The sequence below is a fragment of the Dunckerocampus dactyliophorus genome, chromosome 6 (genome assembly GCF_027744805.1).
Source record: "Dunckerocampus dactyliophorus isolate RoL2022-P2 chromosome 6, RoL_Ddac_1.1, whole genome shotgun sequence".
Taxonomy (NCBI): Eukaryota; Metazoa; Chordata; class Actinopteri; order Syngnathiformes; family Syngnathidae; genus Dunckerocampus; species Dunckerocampus dactyliophorus.
In genome coordinates this window covers 11,534,927-11,550,183 of record NC_072824.1, presented here as the reverse complement: position 1 = coordinate 11,550,183, position 15,257 = coordinate 11,534,927, and the positions used below count along the sequence as shown (strand labels likewise).

The 15,257-nt window shown below is 42.7% G+C and overlaps 1 protein-coding gene across 1 annotated transcript; it reads right to left on the bottom strand.

Annotated features, from left to right (window-relative positions):
* Positions 1-968: 968 nt before the first annotated feature.
* akap8l (A kinase (PRKA) anchor protein 8-like) lies at positions 969-15,182 on the bottom strand. The gene is made up of 13 exons (XM_054779819.1): positions 14,919-15,182; positions 14,235-14,291; positions 9,077-9,290; positions 5,738-6,296; positions 5,100-5,214; positions 4,971-5,014; positions 4,857-4,878; positions 4,605-4,719; positions 3,632-3,773; positions 2,283-2,388; positions 2,060-2,190; positions 1,881-1,976; positions 969-1,772 (listed from the first exon to the last, which is right to left on the bottom strand). Exons 1-13 carry the CDS (start codon positions 14,941-14,943, stop codon positions 1,389-1,391), a joined length of 2,010 nt encoding a protein of 669 aa, XP_054635794.1. The 5' UTR covers positions 14,944-15,182; the 3' UTR covers positions 969-1,388.
* Between the last annotated feature and the right edge of the window lie 75 nt (positions 15,183-15,257).

Below are 15,257 nucleotides of genomic sequence, written 5' to 3'. Positions count from 1 at the left end.
AATCTTGCATTTTGGATAGTGTATGGGCATTTTACAAATAAAATCATTGCAACTACTTTGCACAAGACTGTGCAGATGTTCTCTACATAATGTTTTTTCAAGTATAATATACACAGCACAGTTCAGTATATGGTGTTGTATGCAAACAGTTTGTGGTCTATTATGATTGCTATGTTATGTTGTGAGAGTAGACATGCTAGTTGACCTTATCTACAACAGAGAAGTAACACAAAGAATTATCTTGGAACAATAGCACCCTGTTGTTTAACTTGACATGAACATAAGACTTATGAGTCATCCTTCCGGTCTCTTCTTCCATAGGAGAATTGGCTGGAATCATATTGGGCCAATATACCAACAAGCAATTAACAGGAAGCTTCCTGAGCATTTGTACAGTCTCCAAAGCAGACGTATTAGGAAGAGGAACTCAAGTTTCACTTCTGAGACCTTTCGGACCTCCCAGTATCTGTTGGCGGGCTGACTGTTCACTCCAGTGCTGGCATTGCAATTGCTTGTATATACACTAGGTCCCCAACTTACAAACATCCGACATGCAAACTTTCGGAGATACGAACAAAAGCCGACTGGTCTATTTTTTCATGTATTTTGCCTTTTAGTACATTAACTCCATTATTTATACTGCTACATGCTTGACCAGTAGAGGGCACTGTGACATTGCTAATGGGACCAACAGACGCAACGGAGAGAACGCTAAATTGTAGCTGTATGATACAACCCAGACAGCGCGTGTGATTAAAGTTTATGAAGTTAATAGGCCTGCTTAATTCTACACCACCCACAGACCACTACCTCTTTTAGAAGAGTCTAACGACGATATAATTGGTAATATTACCTTTTCCCCGACTTGAGAACAATTCGACATAAGAATGGTCGTTTGGAACCAATTGTGTTCGTACCGGTAATTGTAATCTGAAAATTGTGTTGAAGGTATTCATACATCACAAACACACAGTTTCCTCAAGTTTATTCACGATTCAACAGTTAACATCCATAGCCATTGTAATTATCGAGAACCTTTAGAACACGACTTGTCAATTTAACCCAGGAAAAAGGAAAATAAAATGCTGTTTCGACCCAAAGGAAAACCTGACCTGTACAATACACAAGTACCTGAAAATAACTAAAAAAAAAAAAAAAAAGGTAATTGAAGAACTGAACAAAAGCCACATTAAAAAAAAACACATAAAAGCAGTAACTTGTAACTGTAAGAGGGCCTGCTATGAACCTGGAGGTTGTTTAATTTTCCAATGTTCCACAAAATTCAGTATATCCACGAATATTAAAATTGAGAAGGTAAAGAGTGGAAAACGCAAAGGGTGTTGTGCCTCTACTGCTTGATTTAAGTGGGGTTGAGACTCGTATAACAGTCATTCTTTGTGCTCATCTCCCTCTTTAAGCTCTGTTGCTTCAACTCCCTCATCTTCCACCTGAAATCCCTCTTCTTCGTTGACTTCATCATGGACCACATATCCCTCCTCTTCTCCGATTTCAAACCCTTCTTCCTCCTCAAACTCATTCTCTAGGTTCCCCTCCTCCTCGATGCCCTCTTGGATGCCCTCCACGCCTGGCTCCTCCCCTCCTTCCTCCAGTTTCATTTCCTTGGGTGCTTCAACCTCCTCCAGCTTCTGGTCAGCCTCATTCACCAATTCTGGCTGCTCTTTAACTGACATTGTCTGGCTGTCTGTTGCATCCGCCACCACAGTGTTTGAGGCATCCTGGCCCTCCTGGTTTCCAACAAATGGGTTTTCTCCCTAGAAAAAACACAGGGTTGTCAAGTTAATAGATCGTTTCAAACATGTGGCAAATGTCAAAGCCTTGGAGGAGGCCTCTTGTTTTTGAGCTGCACGACCGATGCGTACCTTGAGGTAGCTCTCAAGCTTCTTTCCAATGACCTTGTGGTTGAGGATGCTACGTGCAACAGACAGGCTTCCTCTCTTGGACTGCTCCATCAATCCCTTGGATTACAAGACAAGACCATCCTCAGTCAGGCTTGGCGTCCACTCCAGTGTGAAAAAAATATACATTGCCAACACCATACCTTGCGGTTGTAGTTATGGTCATGGGACTTGATGTGTTTCTGAATCAGGTGGAGCTCCATGGGAATAAAGACATCGCATGCACTGCAATGGGCAGCTTCTACTTTCCTTAAGAAGTGCTCCATGCCTATATCTGCAACAGAGTGGGGGAAAAAAAAAATCCATGAAATGAACAAATGTGAGACTTGGCCCCTTTCAATCATACCCTCAGCTTCTGCTGCTTACCCTTGGTGAGATCCTGGTCTCTGTACACCTGGCAGATGGCTGCGCTATGGTTTTCCATCTGGCTTACCATTTGGTCTGTCTTCTTGAACTTGTTCAGCAAGTATTCCTAAGAAACAAACGGCGTGTTCATTTGCGTGCCTCGACTTTACAGATGCCATGTCTGCTCTGAAGGTGGTGGTCTAACTCAACATATGGTAAATTTCATTTATAGTAAGACAATGTTGTGGGCCAATGTGTCAGGGCCAGCAAAGCCTTCTCTGCTGGCCTAAACACTATCACAAGCACTGGCCTACATTTACAACAAATTTTATTATTTGTGCCATGATATTGCTTTAATTTATTCCCAACAGTCTTATCTTAATTTCAGAGTGTCTCTCTTGGCTGCACTGTTTCCAGTATGTGCATGTTAGATTTTTGTGTCCAATTAGATTTCAGCTTTTGTGTGCTGCCATGTCAATCTAATCTTCCCAAGGTCTTCAGAATCAAGTGTGGGAAGATGTCACTTCGAACCATAGGCAATGGGGTTGTTTCTTTGACCAGATTTCAGAATTGCCTCACAGAGCCAGCTCGCTGGCCCACAATAACCTCAGCATTTTTCAGTCCTCTGATTAGTCGATCAGAGCAAAACAAAGCCATGTTCAACAAGCTGTATAGTATTTAGCAATTTACAAGTGGATGTCGTGGTGGACTGTGTTTGATTTAGGGCATTTATATTACAACATGCCAATGGTGGCAGTGGCGCAGGAGGTAGAGCAGGTTGTACAGAAAGGTTGGAAGGTAGGTGTTTCGGTCCCCGCGTCCTTCATCCCAGTCACTGATGTTGTGTCCTTGGGCAAGACACTTGACACCAACCTTGCCTCCAGTGCTGCCCATACTGGTGTATTAATGTCAATTAATGGTTGGTGGTGGCAGCCACGTTTCCATCAGTCTACCCTGGGGCAGGTGTGGATACAGATGTAGATTACCACCACCAGTGTGTGAGGAGTTCACTGTGACACGCTTTGGGTACCTTGTAGAAAGGCGCTAAATCAATGTAACATATTACAACAAGTATACTATAGATTCACGACACACAGTAAAATATTTCAAGAATGTATTTCATTTCATAACAGCTTATGATTATGGCTTACAGCTAATAAACACCCCAAATTCAGTATCTCAAACTTTTCAAAATTGTCAAAAAGTTCAATATTGTAAACTACTGTTGTACTCTAATCAGCATATAAACTGCAAAAACATCTTGAATATGATTAGAACTCCTGAAATCAAATGATATTCTAATGTATTGAGGCGGACCTGTACATATAAATTAAGAGTTAGTGTGTGATGTACTGTATGCCGTCAGTCACCTGGAGAAAGTCTGTCGTCGGCTTAGACAGCTGGCTGGAAAGGAATTTGAAGTGGTCCTTGTGGAAGCGACTGTCTAGATGATGTTCCATTTCCTCCTTGTAGAATGAGCGAAACTTGCACACAGAGCATGCAAACATCACCCTGGAAAGGGGGATACAGGACAGGTTGCCAGAAACGTAGAACATTATGAGGGTCTGTAAGGCTGAATCCCAGTTCCACCCCTCACCTCTAGGTTTTGCGCGTTCACAAGAATCAAGTGGTGCCCTATTCTCCTTAGATCAAGGGGTAAAGGGTGTACAGCCCTCAAAACCAAATCAAAACATAGGGGGTAGGAGAAGTTTCCACGGCCACAGCACTCCCGGTAACAAGACGGCAGAGTGGAGATCAAAACAAGCATATAAAACTAAGTAATTAAGCAGAATTTTTCATTTTCACAGCTTGCGAGCAAGGGAAAGCTACATTACTGAACTGTACTGTGACAGAGCTTTTTTGCATTCAGCATACAATGTCGGTCAGGAAGTGAGCCAAATAAACTATGAAGAACTTGACCATACGTCGACAACACACATTAACAAACTTTATTCAACTCTTGGAATCTAACGTTTTCCCATCTATTTTTTTACTGCCACACTCAATTTGTGTTTCTTTTATTTTAAAAAATGGGTTTGAGTTAGGCTCTATAACAATGAAATCAAGTAGAAATGTATGCACCTTACTTTATGAACAGTTTAACTGTCTCGTCAGCCTACGTCACAGCCAAAGAGCAGTGAAGGATGATGGTGTAATGAGAATCAAGGGCATCCCATTTTTTTAGTGGCTTCCTAAGGGCTGGAATTGGGATTCAGCCTTAGTGTCAACTTAAAGCGCACACAACCTCAAAAGCAAGCTACATGTCATGTCAAATATTACAGCGATTAAAAAAAAAAAAATCTCGCTTTAATTAGATCATGAGCTACTTCATTGCATGCTCACCTTTCTTGGAAGCCCCTCTTTTTCTTCATTTTGGCTTTGGCTTGGGCCCGGGTAGGAGTCTGTTTCTCCTGTGGCTTTTTATTCACATCAGCATTCTCCTGTTTTATTGGCGCACCTGATGGAAGTGCAGAAATTAAGTTGTGCACTCATCCATTAGGTATAGCTGGACAGTGTTATAGCTCTATCAAGTATTGCATAGAATTCACATCACTAAGAATACTAAATGGGGAGGAAAACAAACAGTGAATTTACCTGAATCTCCCTCAGTTGTCTCCTGGGAAGAAAAGTACAGATGGATTATTCATTATTTGGAGCAAATAGTAAAGTTTAGTCAAAACAAACATGTGCCCCAATTTGAATACTTACCACAGCTGCAGTGGTTGCATTACTGCCATTTTTCTCTTGTTGCTCTTTAAAAAGAAAGTAGCAAAATGCAGATCAACAATGTGAAATGCATGCTCAGCATAGTGTATGACTGCCCAGTACCAGTATTACCATTTGAAGCTGCAGATTCAGTGGCCTCAGTCCTGTTCATTTTAGACTCTGGCTCATCAGCAGGTGTCATCATCTGCTTCCTCTTCTTCTGGCCATCGTTGTGTGGCTTTCCCTGCTAAAGTCCACCCAAAGCAAACTTGAGATACGGTCAAGAATACTTCTGTTCAAATGTCATTAGTTGACTGTTAACACTTGCGCACCAAAATGGAAGTCAACCAGCATCACACAACAGATTGTGTTCAACTTCATATAAAAACTAATACAAGGGAAAATACCACTTGACATGTTTAAAGAGGCCACACTAGGATTTTGTTGGTTCTAGTCACTTTCATTTAGTGCCTTTATGTAGCCATTTTTTGTATGAAATCAAGTAATACCCGTAGATAAAAATCCAGAACATGTAAAATAAGAAAAGACTGACTTAACTTAAAAGGCAGTAGAGTTCCGTGAGGAACTAGTCATTACACTGAATGAAGGTAGGTAAAGACTGGGCAGTGTTGGGGGCAGGTGATGTTTTAAATGTGATGGCACAGTATGACAGGCTTGCTTGCCAGTTTATGATATAGAAAGGTGGGAATCAGAATGGGCTCTTGCCCAGTATCTGAGGAGGGCTTCCAAGTTTGGCAGGAGGTACTTACTTTGTTGAGGGGTCTCTTGCGGCCTCGCTGGCGGCCAGCTCGTGGGCCCCCTCCAAAATGCCTCCCGGGGAAGTCGTGGGGACCTTGGGAGGGACCCTGATGGAAACCTCCACCCTCAGAGTACATGCGGTTGGACAGGAGGGATGGGAGCTTGCCTCTACCACCTCCTTGAGAGTGGCCGCCTCCCCGCCCACCACCTCCGCCTAGCGGCGTGGGGTCTGACCTGTAGCTCCCAAACCCTCCTCCAGATCCTCGACCCCCAGCACCTCCACCCCTTCTGGGGGAACGTCTGCCTGCTCCGGCCCATCCCCCACCATTAGAGCCACTGGTGAAGGACTCCCTCATATTCTGTCGCATTTTAGCGACTCCGTAGGAAGAGGAGAGGCTGTTGAAGCTGCCTCCCCCTCCTAGCCCCATGCCCCCTCCGAAGCCCGAGCCTCCTCGCTGGCCCAACAGCATGTTGTCACCACGGCCATCGCCACAACCATAGCTACTGCCACCAGATCTGTAGAGATCTCGGGAGGGGGAGAGCGAGTCGAAAGACTCGAACTGGCCAAACCTGCGGGATGGAGGGAGAGGAGGGTTGATAGAGAAGAGCAGAGAGCGAGGGAGGAGGCAGGGAGGGCAGTCAGGTTTGGATTTCTCCACCTGATGTTAATTCACCTCCATAGTCTCCGTTTTTCTTGTCATCTCACAAGACGAGGATCAAATCAAAAGGCTATGTCTGCTTGCCGCATCGTACAGTAAAATGGAGGACTCAGATGTGACGTTAAATTAACAAGAGCTCTTCCAACTACATTTTTCAGTTGGAGGTCAAACAGCATTCCCTGTATTTACTTTTTTTTTTTTTTTAAGATGACCTGTGAGTACTTTACCAGACCTAACAAGCCAATGATGATTTGATTATGGCAAGTACCAACAAGTTGTGGGAGTTTTCTTATTAGGTACAGCAGACAGCATTAAATAATGAATTTGTGGTACTGAAAGGCCAAAGCATTTAAACTCATCTTTTGTGTGAAACCTAAAACCAGAGTGCAAGGTTAGGTCACATGGATGAGAATGTGTGTGCATGCGTGTGTTTGGAAAAAAGTCAGGACAGAGGACAGCGTTCAAGGAGTGAGGTGCGAGTAAACATACTAGAATGCAAACCAGATAATGTAGATGATAGTCCAGGGGTGGGCAAACGTTTTGGCTCAGGGGCCACATTGACTTGTAAAATGTGACAGGCGGGCCAGGCGAGCACCAGATGCATTTCAAAGCATATCATGTGTTGGAACCAAAAGTAGACTTCTCAATCGTGGGCAACTTCATTATAATATATTTTCAAAAATGTTATATTATCACATCAAAGAAACATACAGGGTCAATACTTACATTCACTTTTACTGAGGGCAGTGTCGATCCTTTTTTGCCAGTATGTCGAAATCTGGTGTTAGTTTTGTTGTGGCAATTCTCAAAACAGATCTGAGATGTTTGTCACTCAACTGGGATCTGTGTGGTGCTTTGTTGGTATTCATCACACTAAAAGTCTGTTTACAGACATACGCAGATCCAAACAACACCAGCATTCTCTGTGCCATCTTCAGGATGTTTGAAAATATGGCTGGGCTTGACGAAGCATAAAACTCATCCAGTATAAGAGAGTAGAACTTTTCCTTCAAGATGGAGTCACACTGGAGATCAATCAGTATCTTGTGTGAAGGGACAAGACACCACCTGGAGTAACTTCAGAGAACCGACGGCAGAAAAATTTCCCACATGTCTAGGGCCAATGTGGGGAAATGAGTAACTGTCATTTGCTTTGAGAATAAAGTTAACCTGGTTTTGAAGGCCCTGAGGTTTGTGTACATTTCATGCACAAACTGGTATTTCTGTTGTAGCTTTACATTCAGCTCATTCATGTGTCAGCATGTCCACAGCAAAAGCTAAATCACAAAGCCAATGGGTGTCAACTCAACTCAGGGACATAGTCAGCTTTGTCAAGATGCTCCAAAAATGAGTATCTTCTGTTTTAGCTCCCAAACTCATTGAAATACTTTCCCCAAACTTGAGCAGCGGACACTCTAATGGTAAAGCAAGTCCTGGTCATCGGCGCCAGTCTTGTCAAGGAACTTAAAGTGACAATGCTGAAGTCCCTTCACCCAAATAAAGTTAACAACTTCACTACGTGGCAAAGATGCAGAATGGATTTGCAGTGCTAAATCAAAAGCTAAATCTTCCTGGTGGATTATGCAGTGTGAAAAAAAATTACCTCTTGTTCAGCGCTGTCCTTGTTCACCCTCTCCTGGATTATTTTGAGCAACCCCATGTTTTTTGCTGTCAGATTTGGCGATCCATGTGTGGTAACATTTGCTAGCTTACTTCAAGGTAGATTGTGCCTCGTGATGAGCTTTGACTTTGGAAAACAGTGATGGGAATTTTTGCCCCTTTTCTGATATGTTGTGGACCCAACCACTAACTGTAGTTGATTGCTTCATATTAATTTGGTCCATCTATGGCCTAACCGATTACTCCAATCATTGAAACAAGCTTCAGATAAATTAACTGCCTAAGAAAATGATCACGATTGTATTTTTGTCTACATTTGTTTTACTGAAGCTATTTGACAAACTTTTTGGATTTATTTTTTACACATTATTATAACACAATATTCAAGTGGGAACTTTGTGTTTGTGCACTTATTTGCTCTGTCAGTTCAAATCTATTTCTGAATAAAGAGGCGTCAATTAAAAGTGTGTTTTTAATTGATTAAATAAAAGTGTAGCCTGGTCTGCGCAAAACCAAGTGTAAAAAAAAAAAAAACGCATATCACTGCGCCTAATGCACCACCTGGTTGAATTACCAGGCATTACAGGACAAGGACAAATTAATGCAGTCGGAATTATTATATGATTTGTGCAATTCTGTAACAATCTTCAGCAGGCCGGATTAAAAAGACCAACGGGCCGGAAGTGACAGGCCGTAGTTTGCCCACCCCTGTGATAGTCCTTTGTGCACAAAACATAACCGCTTTACTACCAAAACCAGAGTATGCTTAGTGGAGAGTAAAAACAACTGGGGATGCTGAGGCATTCAACTTGCTCCCTTTGTCTAAAAAAAATACAAAAAAATTAAAGAGGGGGGTGGGGGGGGGGAAGGTTTTTGAATGAACTGATTCAATCAAATATAGTAAAGAAGCAGAAGTGTAAAGGTATGTGGTCATTCATCTTTTCATTACCAATAGCATGATCTTCATAAGCTTGGATGTCTAATTGCACAAATCTGCATCCCAAAGAACCTTCATATAATCCTTCACTTATACCGATGCACAAATAAAAAAATTAAGATTAAACATTTTACCTGTCACTGCGGCCCCCTTTCATACCCCCCTCCAACTGAGTGAGCATGTCCAAGCGCTGATTGATCTTGGCGATGACTTCATCTGCGTGGTTTCCCTTTTGTGGGAGAAGGGAGGACCCAGAGAGACCCCTCTTGGAGTTGCCGCCTCCGTAACCCCCGAACCCCGACATGGAGTTTTTATAATTGCCACCGAACAGATCAAAGTTCCCAGAACCTAATGCAGATTACATGACATATATACAACCAACAGTTTAGCACCATTCATTCATTACCAGCTTTTGAAATATCACATTTTGCCACTTTAAAAGGTTATGCCACATACTATATTTCCTCAATTAGTAATCTCCACTCTAAGCGATATTGTACTCCAATTAATCAGCGAGCGTGTTTTGGCCGTCTTGGCCAAATAAGCAAGGCATCTCAAATAAATGTTAGTTTGCCCCTTTAAAGAAAATACAAGGTGGTGCCACTGTGCAGCTGTTATTAAAACTGACAACCTGCAAGCATCTTTGCCACAGACCAGATATGGCATCTGTAAAGCTGAAGTTTAAAGTGGATTTTTGGTAGAGATGGGTGGGTGAAGCCAAATTCAAATTGTGCTGGAACAGTTTCGAAGCTTTGGTGCTTCAGTGAAAGCAACTGTCGGGACATCTGGTGGAAGCATCTTATGTTACTAAACAGTGAAAACCCTGGGTGCCATTATTAATCCATTAATCCATCCATTTTCTATACCGCTTCTCCTCATTAGGGTTGCGGGGGCATGCTGGAGCCTATCCAGCATGCCAGCAGTGAGTTGAGCCGGTTTCCGGTGAATGTTGGCCTCCGCCAAGGCTGCCTTTTGTCAAAGATTCTGTTCACAATTTTCATGGACAGAATTTCTAGGCACAGGGAGTCCAGTTCAGTGGCCTTAGGATCTTGCCTTTGCTATTTGCAGACTATGTGGTCCTGATGGCCTCACTGGGCTGTGACCTTCTGCATTGATGCGGTTTGCATCCGAGTGTGAAGCTACTCGGATGAGACTCAGCAGCTCCAAATCTGAGGCCATGGTTCTCGGTCGGAGAAGGCTGGATTGCTCCTTCCGGGTTGGGAATGAGGTCCTGCCCCAGGTGGAGGAGTTCAAGTATTTCGGGGTCTTGTTCACGAGTGAGGGAAAGTTGGAGCGTGAGGTCGATAGGCAGATAGACGCAGCACCTGCAGTAATGCGGGTCACTGTACCGGACCGTTGTGGTGAAGAGAGAGCTCAGCTGGGAGGCTAAGCTCTCAATTTACCGTTCGATCCATGGTCACACCCCCACCTATGGTCATGAGCTTTGGGTCGTGACCGAAAAAACGAGATCACGAATACAAGCGGCTGAAAAGAGTTTCCTCCATAGAGTGGCTGGACTCACCCTCAGAGATAGGGTGAGGAGCTCGGTCATCTGAGAGGGACTCAGTATAGCTGCTGCTGCTGCTGCTTCACATCGAAAAGAGACAGTTTAGGTGGCTCTAGTCCGGATGCCTCCTGGACACCTCACTGGTGAGGTGTTCCGGGCATGCCCAGTCGGGAGAAGGCCCCGGGGAAGGCCTAGGACACACTGGAGGGATTATGTCTCACAGCTGGCTTGGAAACGCCTTGGTGTCCTCCCGGTGGAGTTGGAGGTGGTGGCCGGTGACCAGAAAGTCTGGGCTTCCCTACTGAGACTGCCCCCCCCCCCCACAACCCGGACCCAAATAAGCGGAGGAAAATGGATGGATGGATTTCTAAATAAATAAATAAAATGCAGCCCCTAATGCAGTCTACGGTGGCTAATCCTTCAACTCATGTCACAAGACCGTAAATATTTTCTTACTTTAAAAAAGCAAAATGCAAATAAATGCAATCACTGGCTCAAAAAAAAGTCACAACAAATAATTACATTGTACAGTGTAGTCATTTGTCTTTTTTTTCCTCTTAAACATCAGGTCACAGGTTCGATTCCAGCTGTCTGACATGCTTTCCTTTCTACATTCTTAACAATTCTGTTTTTGCAGACCAGAGTTAGTTATTCTTACCTGACAGTTTCGACTGCTCAATTGCAGTCTTCTTCAGAGTGGTTACATGATGTTCCTGTGACTGTCTTGTCAGCTGATTTGTACAGATGTTGGTGCCATCTTCCTGCCAGTGAAGGCAGGGCGACAGTGCCATCTGCTGTCTTACTTCTTTAAGACCACATTCCAGATGAGAGCTTAGGCCTCACAGAAACATCACGTGACCACTCTGAAGATTCCAAGTGAGCAGTGGAATCTGTCAGGTATGAAAAACTAGCTAACTTTAGTCTGTAAAAAAGAACTGTTCAGAATGTATTCACAATAGACCAAATGAACTTCATGGGATTATTATGCTTTCCTTTGTAGTATTTGATCGATTGACTTTCTCATTACATAGACAGTTGTGATCTTGGTGATGTTTTATGGACATTTATCATATTAATATGGTTCTGACATCCTTAATCAACAGCAGCACCTGCTCTTGTGGTGTGCAAAATACAGGCCATTTTTCAGAAAATTTACTGGCTTTCGTCTGTAATACAGAGTGAAGTGGTGTGTGGAACTGCAAAGAGGAAGATTAAAAAGATTAAAAATGACAAAAATCATGTGACAGCAGTAAGAGTGACAATACACACATGACAGTTGTCCGTAGTTGTAGAATTTTTTTTGTACGTTAAGGATATTGTTTTGTAACTGAAGAAATATGCTTTTGTATGTGTAAAACATGCTGAATTTGTTTCTGAAGCAGGATGTATTTGTTTGATTAGGTATGTTTTTATTTGCAAAACAAAATACATTAGTTTGTGAATGATGTTTTATATTTGCAAACCACACCGAGTTTGTTTGTCAATCGTTGGGCATGAGTAAAACGTGTGTTTGTGAAGTTTGGCCTGATTTTAACTCCATACTCCAACCTGTCAAACCAATGACTGCCACCAATCAGTTTCGAGCCGTCAATACGCGTTGTGACATATCACGCCTTCAAGGAAGACTGACACAAGCTTCCAAGTTCTGGGTTCATTTTACCATCTCTAATTTTGAGGCTGGTACTTTAAATATAAAATTTGAAGGAGAACAATTATTTTGTCAAAAGGCATTTTTTTTAAATTCAACTAAACTTATTCATATGAACATTTCAGCTTTTTCTTAATACATTATGCCTAATGCTCAATATTCCTTTTTGGTTTACTTTATGTCTACAATGTGCCGCAGGCCAATACATGAGCTGCAAACGCCGCACTTTGGACACCCGTGCTTTGAAAGCTTTTTGGTGAGCGCATGGCATGGCAACTCTGAGCGGCCACAGCTCTTGTCGACTATTAAGCTTGTTAGCTTCCTTCATAGCGAGCGAACTATGGTCAGAGAGAGACAGAGACAGAGAGAGAGAAGGTGACTGTTATTGCAGCTGGAACTAATCGATGCGTGACAACAGTCATTAGATCCAACATTGAAGGAGAAGGCGTTCGCGAAGGTGGGCAGTCTGCCCTCTGAAAGAGCCATATACAGTGCCTGCCCAAAGTCTTGTCACTTATCAAGGTCGTAAAAACAATATTAACATTACTTTCAGGTGCTCATTTGGAATCAGAAATTGCTTTTGTGAAAGGCAAAAGCCTTTAGATTATGATTATTATAGCAAAATTAAGTTTTGTATTTAACTGGGACAAAAAGGTCAGATTGTGCTTGCAAAGTCTTGTTGCATACCAAAATATAGGGTAGAAATTAGATTTTACTTTGAAAACAAACATGCTCCAAAAACATCAGCAAATAAGAGTCAGGGTGCCTTGGTAAGAATAAGTAATATTATATATGACTCCCATTGGCTTAGGGGACTCCATCCATACGTCTCAGCAATGATTCCAATAACTAATTGATAAAATCATCTGGAATGGCAAAGAAAGCAGTCTTGTACGACTCCCAGACTGCATGAAGATTCTTTGGTTTCATCCTCACAGCCTCCATCATCTAACCCCGAACATGCTCAATTATGTTCATGTCTGGTGTCTGGGCTGGCCAATCCTGGAGCATCTTGACCTTCACTATCTGGAACTTTGATGGGGAGGCTGAAGTACAAGGAGTGCCATCCTGCTGAAGAATTTGCCCCCTCTTGTAATTTGGAAGGTAATGGGCAACAAGAATTGAGAGAACTAAGCAATGGTGTTGCATTTGCCAAGGCCCACAGCTTGCAGAAAGGATGGACAGTGGAAAAGTGTCAGAAGGTTGCTTTTCTGATGAATCAATCATTAAACTGCATCCCAATCACCACAAATACTGCAAAAACCCTGGTGGAAACTGCATGAACCCAAGATTCACCCAGAAAACAGTCAAGTTCAGTCAAGATATCTGGAAAGTGGATGTTAAAACAGCCTGAAGTGAACATAATTGAGCATGTTTGGGGTAAGATGAAGGGTGAGGTTTGGAAGATGAAACGAAGGATTTTGATGAAGTCTGGGAGTCGTGCAATACTGCTTTCTCTGCCATTCCAGATGATTTTATCAATTACTTATTGGGAGTCATTGTTGAGACGTATGGGTGGAGACCTCCAAACTCATGGCAGTCATATTTAATAATTATTCTTACCAAGGCACCCTGACTTTATGTTCTCATGTTTTTGTAGCAGGTTTGTGTTTTCAAAGGAAATTGTAATTTCTACTGTACATTATTTTGGTATGCGACAAGGCTTTTGTCCAAGCACAATCCGTCTGACCTTTCTGCCCTGATCAAATGATAAAAACTCAGCGTAGTCAAGGGTCCATATGCGTGTAGTGTACAATAAATGCATACATGTTGGTAGGTCTGCGGTTGCCCACTGTGATGACTCGTCGGAAAACACTGCCCTTTGAGCTTGGCCAATTGTTGCACAGCACAAGCTCAGCCTCGACACAAAACTTTGAAAGATTCATAACGGCGTCAGAGGGGACGGCATGGTGACTACTCAGGAATCATATCCCATACTAACAACCTTATCCAATTTAACAGCCACCTTGTACTCTCTGCAGGCGAGTAATATGTGGACATGACCCTAGGCAGTACAGTAATTTGTCGTATTACTTAGGAATATTAGCAGAGAGCACTAAATCTAGGTTAATGCAGTCTAAACTACCTGGCTTTGTGTTTACATAATGCAGTTTTGATTCAAAAACACATTGCTTACCTCTATTTCCAGACCCTCCTCCGCCACCACCACCACCACCACCCCAATTTGAAAAACCTACAAGATACAAGAACATTAGTGCCCAATTATGTTATGTTTTTTTAAGAATACAATTAAAGGATTCATAAATTGCGTTTTTGGAAGAAAGCAATTGCAGGAAGGACCACAATCGATCACTTAAACGAAAAGCAACTCTTCATGTAAATATCTCTATTATTATTGTTAAACATGCTACGAAGAAGGTAAATGATGGAGACATTTTGTTCGGGCAGCCATTTTAATAGCTGACCCAAAAGCATTACTTACTGATTGGAGAATTTTACTAAATAATTAGACGTCGAAGTGCTAGCTAAACTAAGCTAAACTAAACTGAGCTACACTACGCTAAGCTAAAGTAAGCTAAGCTAAGCTAAGCTAACAATGAGCCACCATCGCGCCCAGGTGCGTTAGCTTAGCATTAGCTTGATGACGAAGGTGCTAACAAACACTCTGACGAACCGTTAATTCGACCATTGCATTCAAAGACGACGTTTGTGTTTTTATGTGTGTTTCAGTTAGCACGACTTCCACTTCCCAAGTAGCTTACCAGCTAACACGAAGCGACGGATGTATTACATGCCATTTCGCTAACTGGAAAGCTAACAATCGCAGAAACCTATGCCACACGGCGCAATGTATATTCACCTGAGCCGTAATTTCTTCCCTCCATTGTTTTTTAGTGTTTTGCTCCAACAACTCTGTGAATACAAGTTGACTGCCTAAAATGAAGGCGATCGTCGTCGTCTTCCCCCTCCTACACAACAGCAAACGACGCCGCAGCACCGAATCACGTGACGATGGTGACGGCCGCTTTGTGACGTTCCCTGGACGAGGGAGGGACGTGGCCCAAATGTGGTTCTGCGCCGGGGCGCGTCGAAACAATGTGAACTATCTTGGAATCCCCCTTACAATATTTGACGACAGAATCACAAAGTAATGATAATATACAACACGGAAGACCTCGTGTTCGGAGGGGTTTGACGT

What these genes read in the sequence shown, in the direction of transcription:
- akap8l (XM_054779819.1), bottom strand. Translation starts at nt 14,943, where the DNA reads ATGGAGGGAAGAAATTACGGCTCAG. An exon ending in AAAGGGGGCCGCAGTGACAG is followed by an intron (nt 6,297 to 9,076) that starts GTAAAATGTTTA and finishes TCCATCCCGCAG; the next exon opens with GTTTGGCCAGTTCGAGTCTT. An exon ending in AGACCAGGATCTCACCAAGG is followed by an intron (nt 2,191 to 2,282) that starts GTAAGCAGCAGA and finishes ACTCTGTTGCAG; the next exon opens with ATATAGGCATGGAGCACTTC.